Source organism: Triticum urartu, chromosome 1A (genome assembly GCF_056163025.1).
Source record: "Triticum urartu cultivar PI428250 chromosome 1A, HENAU_Tu73, whole genome shotgun sequence".
Taxonomy (NCBI): Eukaryota; Viridiplantae; Streptophyta; class Magnoliopsida; order Poales; family Poaceae; genus Triticum; species Triticum urartu.
The window spans coordinates 6,870,610-6,894,630 of NC_141873.1; the positions used below are offsets into that span (position 1 = coordinate 6,870,610).

The 24,021-nt window shown below is 44.4% G+C and overlaps 2 protein-coding genes and 1 pseudogene across 2 annotated transcripts in view; 1 reads left to right on the forward strand and 2 right to left on the reverse strand.

Moving 5' to 3' along the window:
- Positions 1-17,373, forward strand: part of LOC125532597 (vacuolar protein sorting-associated protein 60.1-like) — a 46,122-nt gene extending 28,749 nt beyond the window's left edge. The window contains exons 5-7 of the mRNA XM_087534256.1: positions 10,027-10,159; positions 10,402-10,544; positions 17,323-17,373. Of these exons, the coding sequence (XP_087390382.1) occupies positions 10,027-10,159; positions 10,402-10,544; positions 17,323-17,373 (327 nt within the window). The remainder of the gene's footprint in view (positions 1-10,026; positions 10,160-10,401; positions 10,545-17,322) is intronic.
- On the reverse strand, positions 11,382-15,304 carry LOC125533261 (uncharacterized; annotated as a pseudogene).
- A 1,347-nt stretch (positions 17,374-18,720) lies between the features above and the next one.
- On the reverse strand, positions 18,721-22,683 carry LOC125543586 (uncharacterized). Its single transcript, XM_087543514.1, has 2 exons — positions 19,434-22,683; positions 18,721-19,341 (listed from the first exon to the last, which is right to left on the reverse strand). The coding sequence occupies exons 1-2, from the start codon at positions 22,375-22,377 to the stop codon at positions 18,971-18,973; spliced, it is 3,315 nt and encodes a 1,104-aa protein (XP_087399640.1). The 5' UTR covers positions 22,378-22,683; the 3' UTR covers positions 18,721-18,970.
- Positions 22,684-24,021: the final 1,338 nt, after the last annotated feature.

The window sequence follows — 24,021 nt, forward strand, 5'->3', positions numbered from 1 at the left end:
TCTGTCCTGAAAGGTTACTGAGAGCAGGCCAATCATTGATGGTCACGAACAACAACGCCTTTAGGTCAAATTCTTCCCCCATGTGCTCATCCCACGCACGTACACCTGTTCCATTCCACAGTTGTAAGAGTTCTTCAACTAATGGCCTTAGGTACACATCAATGTCGTTGCCGGGTTGCTTAGGGCCTTGGATGAGCACTGGCATCATAATGAACTTCCGCTTCATGCACAACCAAGGAGGAAGGTTATACAAACATAGAGTCACAGGCCAGGTGCTATGGTTGCTGCTCTGCTCCCCAAAAGGATTAATGCCATCTGCGCTTAGACCAAACCATACGCTCCTTGCGTCATCTGCAAACTCCTTCCCATACTTTCTTTCGATTTTTCTCCACTGCGACCCGTCAGCGGGTACTCTCAACTTTCCGTCTTTCTTACGGTCTTCTCTGTGCCATCGCATCGCCTTGGCATGCTCTTTGTTTTGGAACAAACGTTTCAACCGTGGTATTATAGGAGCATACCACATCACCTTGGCAGGAATCTTCTTCCTGGGGCGCCGGCCCTCGACATCACCAGGGTCATCGCGGCAGATCTTATAGCGCAATGCACCACATACCGGGCAAGCGTTCAAATCCTCGTACTCACCGCGGTAGAGGATGCAATCATTAGGGCATGCATGTATCTTCTGCACCTCTAACCCTAGAGGGCAGACAACCTTCTTTGCTTCATACGTACTCTTGGGCAATTCGTTGTCCTCTGGAAGCATATCCTTTATCATTACCAGCAACTTTCCAAATCCCTTGTCAGATACACCATTCTCTGCCTTCCATTGCAGCAATTCCAGTGTGGTGCCCAGCTTTTTCTTGTCACCTACGCAATTCGGGTACAACAATTTTTTGTGATCCTCTAACATGCGCTGCAACTTCTTCTTCTCCAAATCACTTGCGCAGTTTCTCTTTGCATCGGCTATGGCCCGACCTAGATCATCAACGGGCTCATCTGATGCCTCTTCTTCAGCTTCTTCCCGCATTGCCGGCTCAGCTTCTTCCCGCATTACCGGCTCAGCTTCTTCCCCCATTGTTGTATCATCGTATTCAGGGAACCCATGGCCAGGATAGCTGTCGTCGTCCTCTTCTTCTTCATTGTCTTCCATCATAACCCCTCTTTCTCCGTGCTTGGTCCAAACATTATAATGGGGCATGAAATCGGTCTTAAACAGGTGGATGTGAATGGTTCTTGACGTAGAGTAATTGTGACCATTCTTACAGCGAGCACATGGACAAGGCATAAAACCATCCGCCCGCTTGTTTGCCTCAGCCGCAAGCAGAAAAGTACGCACGCCCTCAACGAACTGGGGAGAGCATCGGTCATCGTACATCCATTGCCGGCTCATCTTCATTACACAACACCGAATAGACCAAATTAATACAAGTTCATACATAAAGTTCATACAACACTTAAATGCAACAAACAAATAACTCTCTAGCTAAAGCATTTAAATGCAACAACAAATACGATCAAGATCGCAACTAAGGTAACAATGGATCCAACAGCATAATGATACCAAGCCTCACTATCGATGGCATATTTTCTAATCTTTCTAATCTTCAAGCGCATTTTCTCCATCTTGATCTTGTGATCATCGACGACATCGGCAACATGCAACTCCAATTCCATCTTCTCCCCCTCAATTCTTTTCAATTTTTCTTTCAAGTACTCGTTTTCTCTTTCAACTAAATTTAACCTCTCGGCAATAGGATCGGTTGGAATTTCAGGTTCAGATACCTCCTAGAAAAAATTTCTATGTCAACTTGATGGGCATAATTTGTCATAAACACGAAATGCAACTAGTTTTAAAAGAGAATATACATACCACATCCGAATCATAACAAGGACTAGGGCCGACGGGGACGGATATCAAAACCATGGCACTATATGTATAAAAAACAACGTACGGGTAAGATAATTATACGAGTAACTATATATCCAAATCACAAACATCAATTTTTATATAAAATTTCATGAACAAGAGGCTCACCACAAGGTGGTGCCGGAGACGGGACGGTGCGGGCGATCGACGGTGGCTACGATGGAGATTTAGAAGGCACTAAGTAAACCACACCTACATATGCAAACTAAGTGTTATTTTTGACCTCAAATTGCATATAAATCAAATACTAGCACATATATATATATCCTCCCAAATTACTAAACTCACAAATTAATCACTATATAAACCAATGCAAGAGCTAATCTAGCAATGAGAGATGAAAGGACAAAGTTGCTAACCTTTGTGATCATTTGAATGGATGAGGGCCTTCAAATCTTGACAAATTTTGGGCAAATTTTGTGATGAACTCGAGAGGAAGAAGGGAAGAACAGAGGAGAGGGCCGGAGAGGGGAAAGGGGGAAGAACAGAGTGCTGGTGGACGAAGGGTTTATATAGGACGACCTTTAGTACCGGTTCGTGGCACGAACCGGTACTAAAGGTGCTGGAGGGGCCCCACTCTGGCAACATCCTGCCACCACTCTCATTAGTACCGGTTCGTGGCACGAACCGGTGCTAAAGGTTTGCCACGAACCGGTACTAATGAAAGCGGCCCGGCTAGCCGTTGGAACCGGCACTAATGTATACATTAGTGCCGGCTCAAATACAAACCCGCACTAATGTGCTTCACGATTGACCCTTTTTCTACTAGTGGACATGTAGAAGCCATCAGAGGTCGAGGAAACCTCAATCCCAAGAAAATAGCGAAGTGGACCAAGATCATACATGAGAACTGGTCGCGAAGGCGAGCCTTAACAAAGGCAATGTAGTCAGAGTCGTCATCAGTGATGATCATGTCATCAACATAGAGAAGGTGAAGAGTCCGACCACGAGGAGACGTGTGAATAAACAACGCAGGATCATGATCATTGGGCAAGAAGCCAGCGGTAGTCACCACGTAGGCAAAACGCTCAAACCAGGCGCGAGGGACCTGTTTAAGACCATAGAGAGAGCGGCGAAGTCGACAGACCATGCCATCAGGAGCATAGTACCCCGGTGGTGGCCGCATATAAACCTCCTCACGTAACTCGCCATTGAGAAAAGCGTTCTGGACATCAAGTTGAGAGATAGACCAATGACGAACAGAAGCCACACTAAGAAGAGTGTGGACAGTGGTCATGTGGGCCACATGAGCGAATGTCTCATCATAATCTTGTCCCTTCTCCTGCTGAAAGCCATGAGCCACAAGCCGAGCTTTGTAGCGCTCAAGAGAACCATCGGAGCGAGTCTTAATATTGTAGACCCACTTGCAGGTGATGGGACGAACACCGGATGGAAGGGAAACCAGATCCCATGTGTCAGAGCGCTCAAGGGCAGCAAGCTCTTCGGCCATCGCAAGCTGCCATTCAGGCTGAGTCATGGCAGTCCGATAGGAAGTGGGCTCAGCAATAACAGAGAGACTGTACCAATAAGGAGAATAGCGATCAGGCGGGGGCGAAGCCGAGCATGGAGGTTATGAACCGGGGGAGGCGTGAAGGGAGGCGCACCAGAGGAGGAAGGCACATCAGGGGAAGCATCCTCAGTACGAGGGCGGCGACCCGCGCTACTACTAAAAAGTTAATAGTAGCGCGGATGCCACCCACGCTACTACTATTTGGAGCCCGCGCTACTAATAACAGAATAGTAGTAGCGCATCTATTACACCACACGCTACTAGTATCTTAAATACTAGAAGCACACATTTTCCCCCCACGCTACTACTAACAAATTAAGAATTAAAAAAAATTAGATGCAACATTCATGGATGAAGATCAATGACACGTCCAGTGCAAAATAAATTAAGGTCACAGGACCATCTTAACACTCGCACCATTCATGGATGCAACATTGAACATCTCAACTGCAAGAGATCACGTGATTCCATTTAACAGTAAACGCACACAACCAAAGGTGGGTACCTTTCCTAGTGTTCCACCAGCAGCCTAAAGATACCACTTCTCTAGATGTATCTACCAAGGCTCGGAGTTCAGATGCTGGTGGACCCCAATCCTCCCTCCCCCCAAACGATGGTATCGAGGTCCTCCACCTCGGCGACCTACGGCGTCACGATCACCTGGACGATCATCTGTGCGACGCGGTCACCGGGCTTCACGGCGAAGTCCACCTCCGAGTGGTTGAAGAGCACGACGCCCACCAGGCAGCGGTAGTCCGCGTCGATCACCCCTGTGGCCACGTCGGGAAAGTGAAAACTTGTTAGTGCTCGTCAGCGTCCAAATTTAGTAGGGTATTTTCTTACTTTTTAGCACATGCACACGAATCAATAGTAATAGCCAGAGGTCTTTACTTTCTCCATGGTGATTAGCGAACACCGCTGCCAGCCTACATATATGGAGTAATTCTCAGAAAATGTATGCTTGGAGTATCAATGGTTAATGTTTAAAATGATGAGAAAGATATATGTCTTGTGCATGCAGATTGGTAATTAATTTTTTTACAGTTGATTGGCAATTCTTGTTATTCAATCTAATCTAAAAAGTGAAAAAGACAAGGAGCGTACGCACCTTGACTCCCACAGGTTAGCTCAATCAGAATACTATGGTTTCTACAAAACTATAGTTTTGGAAACTGTGAGGTGTTTGGCTAAACCAACAACAGTAGTTTCATAAACACTTGTATTCCTGATACAGTGTTTTTTCTAAAATCCTACGACCAACGACTGTGATGTAAGATGCCACCAAAAAATGTATCTCCATCTTGAAATTTAGATTTTATTGACACTATACATAGGTCAGACAAAACACTGTAATTCAAGAAAAAAACAGTAGCTTTGCTTAAGAACATGATACTGAGTACTTACAATTTATCTTAAAATTTCAGAATCAAGAAGACGAAGGAAACAAAGGCGGAGTAAGAATGCGAGGATGAGTCATACCTGCAAGATGAAGAGCATGCATCCCTTCATGTAAGCCAAAAATAGCTTCTTGTGAAAAAGAAAACAAAAGATCAGGTTTTTGTATCTAAATGGTTTGTAAAATATTGTATTCCCTCCGTTCCTTGATATAAGGTGTATAGATTTTTGAGAAAAAGTCCAAAATATAAGGTGTATTGCGTTTCACCACTCGTTTGAATAATTTCTTAAGGGATTTGATTACATTTCCTTATATAGGTCAAGCTCCTTTATTTTCTCATGTCAATTATTTAGGTGCAATCTCGCCCAAAACTTGTGAAATTTTCCCTCCATGTGCGTTCTTTAATTTCCGTGCCAAAAACTATACACCCTATATTTAGGAACTGAGGGAGTATTTACAGAATGGGACGTACACATTTACTGAACTTCTTTAGAATGGGGCACAAAAACTGATAAGAATACAAGAATATTCAGGTAAACTAGAAGTGACACATTACTGAAAATTACAGTCCAAAACCACTTTAAATTCCGGCAACCAAAAAGAGAAGGAATACACATTACTGGGCAAAAATCCACATTAAATTACAGTGCATATTTTCAGTCTAAATAAATGCTAGTTCTGTATTACTAACAGAGTGGCTTTCCGGATTGAATTGAATAGAAATTCTGATTAGAACAAAGTATGCTACTATTAGCAGCCTGCACACAAGTACTAGCAGTTATTTTCAAATCCTAGAAAATGACCTACGGGTATTGTGTCACATTAACCCTATCAAATTTGATTAGAATAAAGTACATGCCTGATAAGAGTAGCACATTAACCCTATCAAATCCTAGAAAATGACCTACGGGGAGTGTGTCACATTAACCCTATCAAATCCTAGAAAATGACCTACGGAGGTCGATCGCCGCAGCAGGCAGCGGCCGAGCCGACGGTTCGTTTGAGTCCAAGCAACGATGTCGTCTCGCCTCCCATTTAATCATTAGACTCACATTAGTACATTACAGAGAGAAACAAAAACACCAAGTAGTACTAGAACTATGAAAGCCACTCTTACCTTGGTCATTTCGTCAAACACCTTCCGTGCGACAGCAGCTTGCACCGCCCGCATAGCACGGTCTTCAGTTGGTTGTGCCTCTTCTTCTGCTCACACAAGATACAAACAAGACAATGTTGTCACGTCCAGCAATCATACAGTCAAGATAAACAAATTGTCACTTTAGAATTTCATTTCCTAGTGCAGACACTACATCAGCCATCAGGTGTGATTTGGCATCGAATTTTCACTGCCGACAGCGACGACAGGCGAAAGGAAACACACTGTGTCATGTTAGTCCATGCTCTGATAAGCAGAATGTTCTTAAGGGCATTCTTCGCGTCTGTGCGCTTTTCACGGACGTTGAACCGGATACGAGGCTGCGCAAAAATAATTACAGAACCATGGTCAAGCTCACATCCCAAATAGTTTTATTGAATACACGCATATGCTACTGTACTTGGCATTTGGCAAGCCCTCGGGCACTCAATTTTTTGTGGGTGAAATTAATGGAACCCCCAATTTGAATTTCATTATGAAATTGAGGTAGACCTCAAATGTGCAGTGGACCTGAAAAATGCACGGCACGATAGAGCTTCCATTGCTGAAGCGTGCAAACTAATCACCCTGCTAAGCTGACTGTGATGATGATCCCGGGCAGTAAATATTCCTCTTTTACAGCCTATCTAGTATAGCAATCCTAATGGGATTTGGAGAGCGAGAACTGAACTGGATGCGTGGATCGAATTGGTTCGTCATCAGGCAACAAGAAAGAGGGAGAAAGAGATGGATGGGGAAAGTCAGCGTGGGCGCACCGTGGATTTTGAGAGCGCCGCGGCGGTGGAGTGGAAGGACGCCGACGCTGCCGCCGCCGCCGCCGCGCCCTTCCTTGCAGCTGCTTGCATCCCGGGAGAAGAGGATGGGAGCGGGAGTGTGTGTTGGGGTCATCTTCTTGGCCAGGGCCCTCCGCTTCTCCTTGCGGCGGCGGCGCCTCTCGACGTCCTCCTCCGGCGTGCGCGTGTGGGCGCCCGTCGCGGCCGCGGCCGCGAGCTGCCGCCCCAGGTACACGTCGCCCCGCGTCGCCGCCGCGGGGCCGACCCCGTCTGCCAGAGGAGACGGCGAGGGGGACGGGGCGCTGGGGGAGGCGGCGCGCGCGGGTGGAGAGGGAGAGGGAAGCGGTGGCGGTGGCGGACGGGTGGTGCTTGGTGGGGACGTTGGGCGGCGGCGCCGGGGACCTGGGAAAAAGGAGAGGAAGAGCGGGCGGAGTGGTCAGGAGGGGAATTTGGCGTCATGCGTCGGTGGTTCTATAGTAGTAGCGCTGGGTTTATACCCCATGCTGCTACTACGGCATGTCACGGGAGGCACGATGAAGACCACATAATAGTAGCGCGTGGTTTACAAACCGCGCTACTATTATCAAGTTAGTAGTAACGTGGGTTTATATCCCGCACTACTACTACTGCTTGTCCGGACGGGCGCGGTGGAGAACACTTAGTAGTAGCGTGGGTTGATAACCCGCGCTACTACTATCAACTTAGTAGTAGCGTTGGTTCACAACCCGCGCTACTACTACTTAGCAGTACAGCCTCTTTTTGTGCCGCGCTACTGCTAAGATTCTGTGTATAAGGTTTTCCCTAGTAGTGACTCATTGGTAGGATAAGGTAATTGGGTCTGTTTGCCAACTCTACAACCATTCCTATGTAAACAAAAATCTCCAGATACAGACCGTAAGAGGCCCTGACGCACTAAAGATGGCAAGCGAGAGCCATAGATATGACCAAGGTGATGATGCCACTGCTGGAAGGACGCAGACGAAGAGGCAGCAAGAGCATGAGAGCTAGTAGAAGTGGTGGCAGCGGAAGGAACACAAAGCCATTCAACCTCCCAAAGGCCCTCTGACTTACGGCGCTGGGGGCCAGCACCAACCAAAGCCTTGGTGCGACGATCCTGAATGGAGCAAGAGTCGGTATCAAGAATGACACGACAACTAGAATAGGTAAGTTAGGCAGCGGAAAAAAGATTCATAGTAAGGCGAGGAACATGTGAAACACTAGGAACATAAAAGGATGGAGTGGAAAGAATACCATGACTAGCAACAAGAAGAGATGTGCCATCGGCAGTAAGAACATTAATAGGAGATTCAAGAGGGCGAAGAGAAGACAACACTAAAGAATCAGAGGACATATGAAAGGAAGCTTTAGAGTCCAGAACCCATGAAGATGTACCTGACGGTGTAGATGCCAGCGGTGATGAAGTGGTGAAAGCAGTCACAGCAGCAGCAGAACCTGTCGATGAAGAATCGGAGGAACCTAGAAGGCGCTTGAGCCACACAATGTCCTGGTTAGTGAGTGATGGAGTCGATGACGACACAGGAGTCCCACTGGAAAAGAAGCGCCTCTGATTTCGCTGCTTCTGGCGACAATCAGACTCTAGGTGACCTGGCTTGGAGTAGTAGTCATAGAAGGTGTCACGGTGTGACCATCCCTTCTCAACATAAGGAGGGCGACCCCCCCCCCCCGAAGGTGTGGGCAGGAGCGGTGGAGCAGTGAGACAAGCAGATGGCCCAGGAGCGCGGGCAGCCAACACTGAAGGAACCACGAGCAACCCAGCAGAACAAAGGCGGGTCTCCTCGGCACGAAGTTCAGCAAGGACCTCCGAGATAGGAACACGACCACGAGCAAGCAAGTGAGCACGTCGAGGCTCAAACTCAAAGCGAAGGCGAGATAAGAACTCATGGACACGCTGAAACTCCAAGTCGATCGGACCGCATAGTCTGGCAGCAGCGGCAAGCTCCACAAACAACTGACCGAAGAGAGTCAAGCTGGCGCCAGATGGCAGACGTCTGTGTGTAGAACTCATCAACAGAAGAGTCACCCTGCTGAAGAGCATGCTCCTGACGCACCATAGATAAGTAGAGAGCATCACCAGAGGGCTGATAGCGCTGACTGACATAAGACCACATTGCTGCAACGGTGCTGAGGCCCATAAACTCTGAAGCAAACTGAGGGAGGACACTCGCAGTAAGAACATCAGCAGCACGAGCATCATCATTGCACCACTGAGTGTAAGCAGACAGAGCATCTCGGTAGGAAGAAAGAGCATCTGAATAAGCTGACATCTACTGATCATAAGCATCAACCGCGGCGTCATTGAGAGCCTTGACTGCATCCCGATCAGCCTGGGAAACATCAGCAGCAAGGACCGGCGGTACTGGCGGGGTAGGAGCTACGGGAGCAACAGCGCATGGCGGGCCAGAGAGAACACCCCACAGAAGAGGACTGCGCATATGGATACACATGAAACCCACAAACTTAGCATAGTTGGTGCCATCGAAGATCACAGAGCACCGAGGAACAACAACATAGCCCGAAGAAGACATAAGGAGCTCTCTTCTGTTTTTTTGGTCAACGGACACATAACTTGATTTAGATCGAGCGAGAAGCAGACAGATCGACCACTGGCGGACCAGCCAGCCACGGGCTGGACCAGCCACGGGCAGAACGACGGCTGGGCGGAGAGGGGCGCCCGGGAACGAGGCCGACATGGCCGGTGGGTAGGAGGGCCGACAGCTGGGCGGGAACAGGGCGCCCGCAGCCAGACGGGAACCGGCGGAGAAGGGGCCAGCACCTGGGCGGGAACGGGGCGGCGGTAGCCCATCGGGGAGGGAGCGGTGGCCGGACGGGATGACGAGCCGGAGTTCGGCAGCAGGGGCTGCAGATCTGGGTGGGGCCAAGCACGGCAGGCGGCGGGAGCTAGACGGGGCCGAGCACAGCCGGGCTGGAAGCAGCCGGTGATGAAGAAGAAGACTGGGACGAGCAGCCGGTGAAGAGGAAGACTAGAAACGGAGCCTAGCAACGGCGGCGGCTAGGACGGACCACGCACGGAGTTGCATCGTGCGGGAGAGAGGCTAACCTAGCATCTGATACCATATTGGATAATGAGCAACAGATCTTCACTGAGGACCAAAGGCCAATACATATACATGTGTCGTAAAGTGCAGGAAATCCCTTATACACTGGGGATATACAGAAAAGGGACTATACACATCTAACAGTTTGAACTACATCTGAATCCATACCTTTTTTTATAATCCGTAGAGCATGCTAGACGAGATGATGGATCTTATGGATGTGAGCAATGAAATACAGGAAACTCTTGGTATAAGCTACAATGTCCCAGATCACATCGATGAGGAAGAAATTATTGGGGGGGGGGGGGGGGGGGGGGGGGGTATGTCTCTTATTCTGTAGTGTTTTGTTCTCAGATAATTCAAAAGCTTACTTGGCCAACCAGTTTTCCTTGCAGTGGTTACCAGCTTTATACTTATATCAGTCTTACGTCTGGGATTTTATCTGAAACGTTTCTTTGGCACTTCGGTTGTCATCCCTGAACTGATTTTGCGTCGTGCATTGTATCATACTGCAACGCTGTTCTCTGTTTTCTGTTCTCATTTTGTATATTGAATAATGCAGAGCTTGATGCTTTGGAAGCCGATATGGACTTTGAATCGAATTCAGTCCTATCATACCTCCAACCAGACAAGGAGACAGATCTTCATTCCGAGCTTAACTTACCTGCCGGACCAAGTGGGCACGTCCCGGCAAACCGGCAACAGGTATGTCAATTGTGAGACTTGGTTGTTTCTGTTCACATTGATTATGATGTTGATATCTCTATGAAAATTGATGACTCATGTCATTTCCCATCCAATCACTGTGCGTGAACCTGCAAATGGGTTTCTTTTATCTTGTCACATGATCTAATTAACAGGCTAGATACTTGATATGATTATGAACGCATTTCTTAACTCATGTCCTGTATTTCGAGCTTAATTTCATGATACATACCTATGTTATTGGTGTGAACAATTTTCGCTTATCTTAGCTTGATCTTAGTAGTAAAAGAAACACACAGAGGGGGAACATGCAAAACTTTTCGTGCCAAACATTTGTTATATGATGGATTTGATCTTGAACTTTGAAGTCTCTGTTGAACATCTCAAACGGCACATACTTTAATTTTCTTGATTGATTCCCTCTGATTGTCCTACAACGATCTGTTAGTCCTTTTACATTGTATTGTGATAAATTTTCCTTTTTGTGCACCTAGCTCCATGTGCTTACGTTCCTTTGTTCCTGTTTACACAATATAGCGTGACCGCTGATATCATGTCAGTTTTAGATTCTGATTCTTTCATCCTCAGGTTCATGGGAGCAATAGTAAATAAATATAGAATTGTTAGTACACCATTCCAAGTACCCTTGCAGACAACAACATAAAGAAAGTGTCAAATGTGGGTATAACATCTAAACAAATGTAAACATAGAGATTTGCACACATTTCAAGCAACCATACAGACACATTGTCATGAACTCATCCTGAAGTATATATTGTTGGAGCAGAAATGGGAGGGAGAAGAATCAGTGAACACTCTAGTATCTGGATATTTTGCTGCGTAAATTGTTGCAGATTTTCTGCTTTGTTCTCCTCTTTATTTAAACAGCTCATTAACTCAACTGTGCTAATAGGGAGATCCTAATCTTGCGCTATGACCAAGCTTCATGGACGTGCCATCCCACGTCCCTTGACCATGCCTGAAGTTCTAAGCCGCTACGGCCGGTACTCCTACCATTCCATGAGGTGATTGTACCAGCATGCAACTACTGATACGGCCATGTCGTGTACAGGCTCACGCTGCATGGACCGTTTTTTTGCTAAAAATAAAACCTTCGAGACGACATGACTGGATTACAGACTTCAACATGATTCGAGGCAAAACGGGAACCTAAATCAGCTCCCGCTATGATAGACCCTGGCTTCTCACTAGAAGTTGGATCATATATCAACATGCATCCCTTACTTCCTGTAATGTAAGTTCGCCAAAAGGCACGGGGCATGAACTAGAAGAGGGTCGCTGGATGAGTGTTTGGTATGCCTCCCGCATCGTTGGCCTTGCTTGTGGAGAAGATTCCAAGCAAGAAAAGGCCAGCTTGATGAGCAGAGCTAAGCTATTCTCTTATGTTGCTGTTGGTGTTGTCGGCCATTGGTCTAGAATATCTTTTACCAACATAGCTTGTTCCCCACTCGACAAACTACCGTCTAATAGATCCCTTGGATGCTTCCCCATCACTAGCTCTAGTACAACCATACCAAAGCTATAGACATCACATTTTTCCATCACAACAGATGTGTATGAGAGTTCTGCACAAATTAAAACATTAGAATCCGGAACAAGTAGATAAGAGATTAATACTTATGATGTAGGAAGGAAGGTTATACAAGTACATACCAGGAGCTATGTAGCCATATGTTCCTGCAAGTGCACTCCAGTTTGATGAATCTGGCTTAAGAATCCTTGCTGTGCCGAAATCCGAGACAAAAGCCTTGAAGGTTGTATCAAGTAAGATGTTGTTGCTTGTGATGTCTCGATGGATTATAGGTGGACTACATTCGTGGTGCAAATAAGATATTGCTTGAGCAACATCAGTTGCAAGAGCAATTCTCTTCTTCCAATCTAATTCCTTTGCTAGCTCCTCATTTTCCAATGTCCCGTGGAGGCTGCCCTGCTCAATGTAGTCGTAGACAAGAAATTTATATGCTGGATGGGAGCAGAATCCATACATTTTGACAATGCTTCGTTGTCGGATTTGTGATAAGATTTCCATTTCTCTGTGAAATCTTCTTTCATCATCCAACTCTTCTCCGTTCTGATGAAGCTTCTTCACAGCAACTAGCTGCCCGTCTTGAAGTTGTGCCTTGTATACTTTGCCGTATCCTCCTGTTCCAATGATGTACTTATCATTGAAGTCTTCTGTTGCCCTTACAATATCGTCAAATGCCAATCTTCCATCAAAATTCCAAACAGAAAATAGGTCCCTTGCTTCAGCTGTGACACCTTCTTGTGGTTTTCTCTTGTTACGACTAAGAATTATTAAGACAACAATTGCAGCAACAATGGCGAAACCCACCACAAGTACAATTGGCAAAAGCAAACCAAGTGTATTCCGTTTAGGGTGAACTAGTAGAGTCGAATAACAAGGTGTCAGGCCAGAGTGGTTACCACACAGACCTTTATTGGGAAGAAACCAACTTGCCGAAGCATTTTGGAGTAGCCGTGCTGTTGGGATTGGTCCTTCCAAGTTGTTGTAGGACACATCAAGGAGTATGGAATGCTGCCACTGAACTGATTATGTGATAGATTCGGAAATTGTAGCTTCTCCAACTTCCCAAATTGCTGCGGCAACACACCACTTAGGTTATTGTTGCTCACATCTAACATGATCTGTAGGGCCGCTAAATTTCCAACCGCACCAGGCAAACTCCCACTGAACTTGTTGTTGTTGATCTTCCAGGACAGTAGTTTTGTGCATGTCCCTAGTTTCTCAGGTATTAATCCATCCAGTCTGTTCCCAGATATATCAAGGTTTTCTAGATTGCTTAGCTTCCCTATTTGTGTAGGTATGGATCCAGATAACTGATTCGATGATAAGTCTAGGTAATATAGATTTGCTAAACTAAAGATTTCAGGTGGAATCTCACCACTGAGATGATTAGAATCTAGTCTTAGCACTGCTAGGTTTGACAATTTAGAAAGGGTACGGGGTATGGAACCCGTGATCATATTATGTGCTAGTGTTAGTGCTTTTAGCTGGGTAGATGCACCTAGATTTGGTGAGATGTGACCAGAGATTCTATTGGATACCAAGTTCATCAATGTGAGATGTGGATATGCACCAAAATGCTGAGATATATCACCTGTTAGTTGGTTCGACTGCATGTCAATTATAACCAAACTTGTGCATGTCTTTAAACTCCTTGGAATGGGGCCATTGAACATATTTGATGCGACACCGAGATCTTGAAGTTTTCCACCTGAACAAATATTTGTAGGTAAAGGTCCTGAAAGTGAGTTGTTTGTTATCACGAGATTAACAAGGTTTGTGAGGTTCCCAAACTCTTGAGGAAGAGAACCTGATAATTTGTTACTGAAGATTCGCAGATCATGGATGCTTTGCAGCTTCCCAAAAGTTTTTGGTATTGGTCCTGAAATTTGGTTCAGATGCAACCTTAAATTTCAAGGTTCATTAGATTGCCAATCTCTTTGGGGATGGAACCAGTTATCTGATTTGCGTAGAGGGATAGTGCTACTAGCTTGGTGATATTTCCTAAGCTGGCAGGAATAGAGCCAGATATTTGGTTGCCTGAAAATTCTAATACTTGGAGATTTAGCATGTTGCCCAATTCTGAAGGTATTGGGCCTGTGATTTGATTGTCGTAGAGACTAAGGTTATTGAGCATAGTGAGGTTGCCTAGTTCTGGGGGTATTGAGCCTGTGATTTGATTTCGGTACAACAAAAGTTGGTTTAACATATGGAGGTTGCCTAGTTCTGGGGGTATTGGGCCTGTGATTTGATTTTTGGATAGAATAAGTGTGTTCATCTTAGTGAGATTGGTTATGGAGATTGGAATTGGACCTGAAAAATCATTTAAATAAAGCGCAAGCTTTTGCAAATGGACTAACCTGCCTAGTTCTTGGCGTATAGGTCCTGAAAGTTGATTACTATAGAGAAACAAAATACTTAGTTGGGTCAGATTTCCAAGGATTTTTGGTATTGTGCCTCTTAATTTGTTGGTGCTTAGCTGTAGACTTTGTAGGTTGACAAGCCTTCCAATCTCCTGTGGAATAGGACCTGATACCATGTTTTGGCTAATGTCAAGTGCAGTTAACATTGTTAGGTTACCCAGAGATGCAGGAATATGTCCCGTGAGTCTGTTATATGCGAGACCAAGCAATCTGAGACTTTGCAGGGCACCAATCTCATAAGGAATTTTCCCTGTGAGATTGTTATATGTGAGACCAAGCACCCTGAGAATTTGCAGGGTACCAATCTCATAAGGAATTTTCCCTGTGAGCTGGTTGATTTGAAGATAAAGTTCTGAAAGTGCTGACAGGGAGCTGATACTAGCTGGTAGTACACCATGGAGACTGTTGTTCCGAAGGCCAATATATGTAAGGAATGGAAGTGCCGAGAAGTTGAGCTCACCGAGCTGGCCACCGATGTCAGCATCCGGCAGGGAGATGTTGGTCACCACCCAAGGCATGCGGCGGCCATGGCGAATGGCCGTGCACATGATGCCCGTCCAGTTGCACGGGCTGGTGTTTTCCTGCCAGGAGCTCATCTGCAGCGGTGGACTCACTAGTGTAGCTTTCCAGTGGAGGAGGGCCATGCGTTGAGACCTCAGCGAGATCCCTCCATGGCGTGCCGCATGTGCCTCTTCCAAGAGATGAAGGCATGACACTAGCAGTAGGCAGTAGAGGTAGAACAAAGGTGTTGAGCAACATGGCTTGCTGCCTAGTGTTTGCATGGTGTGTTTGGCTGGGTGATGCGATTCAATAAAAATTGCAACTCTACTGATTTTTAAGTAGTGTTATAAGGTCCTCAGTGAACACACACACACAATTGATGACTATTCTTCAGTGTTGCTATCTCTCCCTGCTGGAAGTTCCAAGCTCTTGTTTGGAAATTAGCACACCCCTTTGGCAGCTTAGCTCCTGTGATTTTCCTTCTTCAGTGTCACCATCTCTTCCTCTAATTTCTTTCCTCATTCCCGTGTATAACACATGCAGGAATTATTCCTAGAAAGCAATACTTATGGCGTACGCCTACGCATATCTTTCCCAATTCTCCTCCGTCGACAACGTATGCACTGAATGGAGTTGAGTTAACAACAGTAATGCAGTAGATTTTTCATTTGATGGTATCTCCTGTGGTGTTTTTGATAGTATTTCTTTGTTTATTTGGTGGTTTCTCCTGTGATTTGTTTGGTAGTATTTCTTTGGTAACTGCTTTAATTATGAAGAAATTGAAGCAACCTGTGTTATAATTTCTAAAATGTTTCCCTTTTCGTTGTTCAGATGGTACATAGAACAAAAGATTTAGCTCAAGGACTTGTGACCGGTGGCGCAACACAACGATTACATCAGGGGAAATTCCATGCTGGAATTCTGTCGATATGGTAAAAATAAAGGCTTCTGTGCTGAATTTTGTTTAAAACAAATCCTGGACCACAAGTCTCGATGGAAGTCATGTGTCGAGGGGAAATGAGTTAGTGGTTGTAACTTGTAGGTTCTTAAAGCCTGTGCAACCAAGCAGCATCTTCACCACACAAGCTGAAGTAAAAAATCTAAGCTCAAGTGCGTTACCAGCGCTTTCTCTACGTCTGTCGGCCCATGTATGCTGATTGCAACGAAAAAAGAAGAGAATATTTAGCTCAAGGACTCGTGACTGGTTGCGCAGCCCAACGACAAATTAGGTGTGGAATTCTATTCACCTGTGGTGGTCAAATAAAAGTTTCAGTGTTAAATTGTGGTTCACACAAATCCTGGACCCCAAGTCTTGTTGAATTGTGGCTGCAACTGGTGTTGAATTGAAAGGCGGTACAACCGAGCAGTATCATGACCACACAGTCTGAAGCAAAAATCCATGCTCAAGTCGGTCACTGGCGCTTTCTGCAGGTCTGCCGGCCCACGTACGTGTAGGTTGCCGTGTAACATCCGACACACCAATATTCTCAGGTATGCCCTTTGTAATTTATGAGTAATCAAAAGGGTGGAAATTGTTACTATTTCTTGCATACTTTAGAGAATAATAATCAGTAGAACCGAACTATTTCACTTAGGTACCTCCATGCCAAAATTCAGTGTACGTACAAATTATCCAATCTCTCGAAACAGGCTCTCCCTCGGCTTTACAGACGAAGCACAAACCAGGGAATCTCTCGAAAGAGGCTCTCCTTGATGCTTTGGAAGCTGATATGGACTTGGAATCAAACTCAGTCCCATGGTACCTCCAACCAGACAAGGAGACTGATCTTTTTTCTGAGCTTAACTATCCTGCTGCACCAAGTGGTCATGCAGCAGTCCTGGCAAACCAGCAGCAGGTATGTCAATTGCGAGACTGACTAGTTTCTATTCACATTGATTATGGTGCTGATATCCCAAGGAAGAAATCCATGACTCGTGTCATTTCCCCATGCAATCAAAGTGCTTGAAGCTATAAACGCGTGTCTTTTATCGTGTCACGTGATCTAATTGAAAGGTATTTCTTAACTCATAAATCATGAAGTCCAGTCTTAATTTCATGGTAAATACCTGTATTGTTGGTGTGAACAATTGAGCTTATCCTATCTTTGATCTTACTAGCAAAAGAAACATGCAGAAGGGGGAATATAAAAATCATTTTCATGCCAACGATCTGCCGTATAATGGATTTGACCTTGAACTTTGAAATCTCTGTTGAACATCTCAAATGGCACATACTTTAATCCCCTGATTGACTACACTTGTCAGCCATAGACTAATTTGCTCTAATTACTTTTGTCTGTTAGCACAGGAGGATGAACTGGGATTGTCTACAGTGCCGCACGCATCAATTCGTATCTGAAAAGTAACCCCAAAAAATACGTTATAGGTTTGATCTCGTTATAAATAGTCGACACTTCGTTTATGCACGGACAAATTCATTGTATCTTGCCTCATATACCACTGCAATTCGCTGAACGATGGAATGTCTCTTTCCCTTTGTGTTGGAATAATAGTGTGTGATAAAAGAGTGTTCTCTATACGGTTGTACATCCCGTTGTTAGTATGTCTCTGCTGAGTAGAATGTCAACGCTTTTCCTATCATCTCATCTCATCCTTTGTCAAGTTTGTATTAGGCATCAAGAAAAATAAGGTTGTATCTTTGTTCCATGAAATTCTCATTGCCAGTGCTTGAAATTAAGTGCAGTAGTAAATTATCTATTGCTCCATCCTAAGAACAAGGACCACATATGCTCCATCACGAGGACAAGGACTACGTATGCGTGTCGTACAACCCTCCGTAAGCCATTTTACTTAGTACTGGTGTACTTTTGTTGTTTTATGCACCTATATCCGTGTGTTCACATTCATTTGGTCCTTTCGAACACTTGATCATTGTGATCGTTCCTGCTTGGTCCAAGGTATTTTACTTTGATACCCAGAGAACAATAAAGTGGGATGAAATGATAACATGTCAGTTTTGGATTCCAGTTTTTCACCGTCAGGTTCATGGGAGCAATAATAAGGAAAAAGGACTACATACTCCTGCCCTACAACCCTCTGTAAGTGCTTTTACTTAGTATATTGCTTTTTCTCGAATATGCACGAGAGAGTGCGTATCATTCATTAATAGAAGGGGGGGGGGGGGGGGGGACTCCCAAAACATCCACTTGGTTTACAATATATACACACCCCACTCCACCGTTACAATTGGATTACTTGCGACCCGTTCACCCGCTACCTATCTCCTCGAACCCTCTGTTTTCATTTTTGAACATGCCGGCCTTTGCCCAGAGCATTCCCTCTTCACGAAGTCGTTCCTTGACCCTTGTGGTACTTGCTCTTTTTTTTATGAACCTATCTCCAATGCGCTTACATTCATTTCGTTCCGTTTATGCATTGTGATTGTTCCTGTTTGGTCCAAGATATTTGATCTTGATTCCCATATGGAATAAATAAAGCAGGACAACATGGTACTGTGCCAGTTTTGGATTTCATTTTTTTCAATCTTTATTAGGTTATACGAGCAATAATAGTAGATAAAAGAGACAAATATTAGGACACATTTTAAGTACCCTACAGACAACAGCCGAAAGAAATTGTCACATGTGGATACTATGTCTACACTATGGTCTTTAACAAATATAAGCAAACTGCAAACCATATTATATTAATGCATTTGTTAGAAATCAAGAAGCAAACAGAGAAATATCAAGAACACAGGACTGGACACACATTTTTACGTGGAAAACCCTTGCCGGAAAAACCACGGGCACACAACGGTGATCTTTTGCTGTATCAGGAGAATATACAAATACATAAACTTGCAATGAGTCGTCAACTCATCCTGTGTGGCATGGCATGGCATACAAGGGGTATATATAGGTGGTGTATGAGTGACTTGTGTAAAAAATCAGAAATCTGAATCGGCCTCTGCTTCGGTAGACCCTGGTTTCTCACTAGGATTCAGACCTTATGTCAACATGCATCCCTTGCTGTAATGTAAGTGCACTGAAAGGCACGGTAGTTGAACTAGAAGATGGCTGGATGAGTGTTTGGTATGCCTCCTGCATGGTTGGCCTTGCTTGGGGAGAAGATTCCAGACAAGATAAGGCCAGCTTGATGAGCAGAGCTAAGCTATTCTCTTCAGTTGATATTGGTGTTGTTGGCCGTTGGTCCAGAATATCTTTCACCATCATTGATTGTTCGCCGTTAAAAAGAGTACCATATAATAAATCCCTTGGATGCTTGCCCATCACTAGCTCTAACACAACCACCCCAAAGCTATAAACATCACATTTCTCTGTCGCAACAGATGTGTATGACAGTTCTGCACAAAAGCATCAAGAATATTATAATTAGGAATAAATGGATGGAGATGAATGCTTCTGAAGTGAGAAACAAGGCTATTCTAGTACATACCAGGAGCTATGTAGCCGTACGTTCCTGCTAGTGCACTCCAGTTTGATGAATCGGGTTTAAGAATCCTTGCCGTGCCGAAATCCGAGACAAAACCCTTGAAGGATGTATCAAGTAAGATGTTGTTGCTTGTGATATCTCGATGGATTATAGGTGGACTGCATTCGTGATGCAAATAAGATATTGCTTGAGCCACATCATTTGCAAGAGCAATTCTCTTGTGCCAATCCAATTCCTTTGCTAGCTCCTCATTTTCCAATGTCCTGTGAAGGCTTCCCTGCTGAATGTAGTCGTAGACGAGAAATTGATACGTTGGATGGGAGCAGAATCCATACATTTTGACAGTGCTTCGTTGTCGGATCTGTGTTAAAATTTCCATTTCATTACGAAATCTTCTTTCATCATCCAACTCTTCTTCGGTCTGATGAAGCTTTTTCACAGCAACTATCTGCCCGTCTTGGAGTTGTACCTTGTAGACTTTGCCGTATCCTCCTGTTCCAATGATGTACTTATCATCAATGTCTTCTGTTGCCCTTACAATATCGTCAAATGATAATCTTCCATCAAAATTCCAAACAGAGAATAGGTCCCTTGCTTCAGCGCTAGCACTTCCTTGTGGTTTTCTCTTCTTATGAGTAAGTATTATTATGACAACAATTGCAGCAACAATGCTGAAAACCATCACAAGAACAATTGGCAAAAGAAAACCAAGTATCTTTCCCCTTTTATGAGCAGTTGCTGGGGTTGAATAACATGGTGGCAGGCCAGATAAGTTACCACACAGACCTTTATTGGGAAGAAACCAACTTGCTGAAGCATTTTGGAGTAGCCGTATTGTTGGGACTGGTCCTTCCAAGTCGTTGTAGGACACATCAAGTGTTGAAAGGCTCACCATGCTCGCAAAGGAGGATGGAATGCTGCCACCGAACTGATTACGTGATAAATTCAGAGATTCTAGCATCTCCAACTTCCCAAGTTGCTGTGGCAACACACCACTGAGGTTATTGTTGCTCACATCTAACATGATCTGCAGGTCTGCTAAATTTCCAATCGCACCCGGCAAACTCCCACTAAAGCGGTTGTTGTTGATCTTCAAGGACTGTAGTTTCGTGCATGCCCCTAGTTCCTCAGGTATTAATCCGCTCAGTATGTTCCCAGAAATATCAAGGTATGCTAGATTGCTAAGCTTTCCTATCTGTGTAGGTATCGATCCAGATAACTGGTTTGATGATAAGTTCAGGCTATATAGATTGGTTAAAGTACCGATTTCTGGTGGAACCTCACCACTGAGATGATTAGAATTGAGTGTTAGTTCTACTAGGTTGGACAATCTAGAAAGGATAGGAGGTATGGAACCCGTGATCATATTTTGTGCTAGATGTAGTACTGTTAGTTGGGTACATGCACCTAGATTGGGTGAGATCTTCCCATAGAGTCTATTTGATGTCAAGCGCATCTTTGTGAGTTGTGGATACACACCAAAATGCTGAGATATATCTCCTGTTAGTTGGTTCGACTCAAGGCGAAGTCGAATCAAACTCGTACATGTCTTTAAACTGCTTGGAATGGGGCCATTGAACATATTAGAAGAGACATCGATATATTGAAGTTTGCCACCTGAACATACATTTGCGGGTAAAGGTCCTGAAAGTGAGTTGTTAGACAACTCAAGTGTAACAAGGCTGATGAGCTCTCCAAATTCTCGAGGAAGAGAACCTGATAATTTGTTATCATAGATTTGCAGTTGTTGGATGCTTTGCAACTTCCCAAAAGTTTTTGGTATTGATCCCGAAATTTGGTTCTGATACAAGCCTAAAGCTTCGAGGTTCATGAGATTGCCAATCTCGTGGGGAATGGAACCTGTTATCTGATTTTCAGAGAGGGTTATTTTTACTACCTTGGTTATATTTCCTAAGCTACGAGGAATAGAGCCAGATATTTGGTTGTCGGCCAAGTCTAAAAACTGCAAATTCATCAGATTGCCAATATCTTGGGGAATAAAGCCAGATATTCTGTTATTGGACAAGTCTAAATCTTTGAGATTCAACAAGATGCCCAACTGTAAGGGTATTGAACCTGTGATTTGATTTCCATAGAGATAAAGTGTGTTCAACTTTTTGAGATTGGTTATGGAGATTGGAATTGGGCCTGAAAAATCATTTAAACTAAGATCAAGACTTTGCAAATGCACTAGCCTGCCTAGTTCTTGGGGTATAGGTCCGGAAAGTTGATTACCAAACAGGTACAAATTATTTAGTTGGCTCAGGTTTCCAAGGGTTTTTGGTATCGTGCCGCTTAAGTTGCTGTTTCTTAGCTGTAAATTTTGTAGGTTAACAAGTCTTCCAATCTCCTCAGGAATGGGACCTGATACCATGTTTTGGTGAATGAGAAGATCAGTTAACATTGTTAGGTTACCCAGAGACGCAGGGATATGTCCTGTGAATCTGTTAAATGAGAGCTCAAGTAGCCTGAGACTTTTCAGGTCACCAATCTCAGAAGGAATTTTCCCTACGAGCTGGTTGTAGGGAAGGTTAAGTACTGAAAGTGTTGACAGGGAGCTAATACTAGCAGGCAATGCACCATGGAGACTGTTGTTTTGAAGGTCAATGTATGCAAGGAATGGAAGAGCCAAGAAGTTGAGCTCACCAAGCTGGCCACGGATGCCAGCATTAGGTAGGGAGATGTTGGTCACCGCCCAGGGCATGCGGCGGCCATGGCGAACAGCCGTGCACATGATGCCTGTCCTGTTGCATGGGCTGGTGGTTTCCTGCCAGGAGCTCATCTGCAGCGGTGGGCTTGCAAGTGTAGCTTTCCAGTGGAGGAGGGCAATGTGTTGGGACCTCAGTGAGATCCCTCCATGGCGCGCCGCGTGTGCTTCTTGCAAGAGAAGAAGGCACGGCGCCAGCAGTAGGCAGAGGTACAACAATGGTGTTGAGAAAGATGGCATCTTGCTGCCTAGTGTCTGCGTGTTGTGTATTGGTTGGAGGATGTGATTCCGTGGGAACTATTGATGAGTATTTAAGGAATGTCTCGTCCATTGTCATGAGGTCCTCAGTCAGTCAACACACAGCAGTTGAGTGGAAGCTGCTGCTGGATGATATTCTTCAGTATCTGTCACCATCTCTGACCCATTTTTTCTTTCCTTTGGCAGCTTTGTTGGACTGACAGTTTTTCTTTTTCAGCGTGATCATCTCTTACTCTATTTTATTTCCTCATGCGTGTGGAATGATGACACAGTAATTACTCCCTGAAAGCAAATTGAAAGCAAGGATAGAAAAGTTAATGGACTTTTGAATTAACATTCTGGAGAGTTTTTATCTGATGGTATCTCCTCCGATTGGTTTCATAGTATTTCTTGTTTGTTTGACCATAACTGCTTGAATATTTCTTAAGCTATTCTCTAAAATGTTTCCCTTTTTGCTTTTCAGCTGGTACGGAACAAAATATTTAGCTCAAGTGGATAGTTAACCATGGGAAAATTCCATTCTGGAATTCTATCGATGGTGAATATAAAGATTTATGTGCTGAACTTTGGTTCATACGAAACCTGGATCCCAAGTATTGTGTCCTGTGTCCGAGGGAATACGAGGCAGTGGCTGCAACTTGTTAAATTCAAGTGACTAGCTGAAGAAAAGTTCAACTTGTGAAAGACAAGTGGGGGAATACAACCAAGCAAAAATTTGGACCACACTGACCGAAGAGAAGTTCCAAGCTCAAGTAGATTGATTTGGTAATATTCTACTTCTTCTAGTGCTTTCTGTATGTCTTTCCATGTATGAGTTGATTGCCCGGCACTTTGTAAATACAAGCAATCAAAAAGTGTGCAAATGATTAGTATTGCTCCCATACTTTGGTCGCTCCAAGTGGCACCTGTGTACGTGTAAATTAGACTGATTGCATCTTAAACATAGTCTCTAAGGTAGACTCGTACTACCTTTGCTGTTTACGTCACCCGTGCATGGTATTCTCTTGCCGCAGCTCCTGGTTGCAAGAACTTGATTTTTTTCCTTCCTGATCCTAGTTGAACAATGAAATGTCTCTTTACTATTTTTGTTTTAGAATAATAGCGAGTGATAGAGGGAGCTGCTCCCGATACCGTTGTACGTTTTTTTTTTGCGGAAAGTACGTTCTGTTTTTAGCATGTCTGGTTCCACTAGCTGAGGTGAATTTTGATGATTATTTTGGTTTAATTGGTATCTACTTTTTTTCTTATAAAGAATTTATGGGGCATTGCTAGCTCTCCTGTTTTATTCACCTGGGCCTTTTCACGTGATCTTAAGTTTGTAATGGGCAGAAAGAAAAAAGAAGGCTGTATGTTTGTTCCATGTCAATCTTGCCAACCAATGCTTGAAACTAAGCCACAAGGTACCGCAGTAGTAAATTATTTGTTGTTCCATGTCAATCATTTTTCTTATGAGCACACGGCGAATTTCCAATGTTTGCTTGCCTGCGTAACCGTCGACCAAACTTCTACTGCAAGTCTGTAACAAAAGTCTCTGATTATTCAGACTATCATGTTAGCTGATAAATTTATTGTACAGATCATCAGGGGTTGTCCACAACAACAATTGTCAACCTTCGAGACACATCT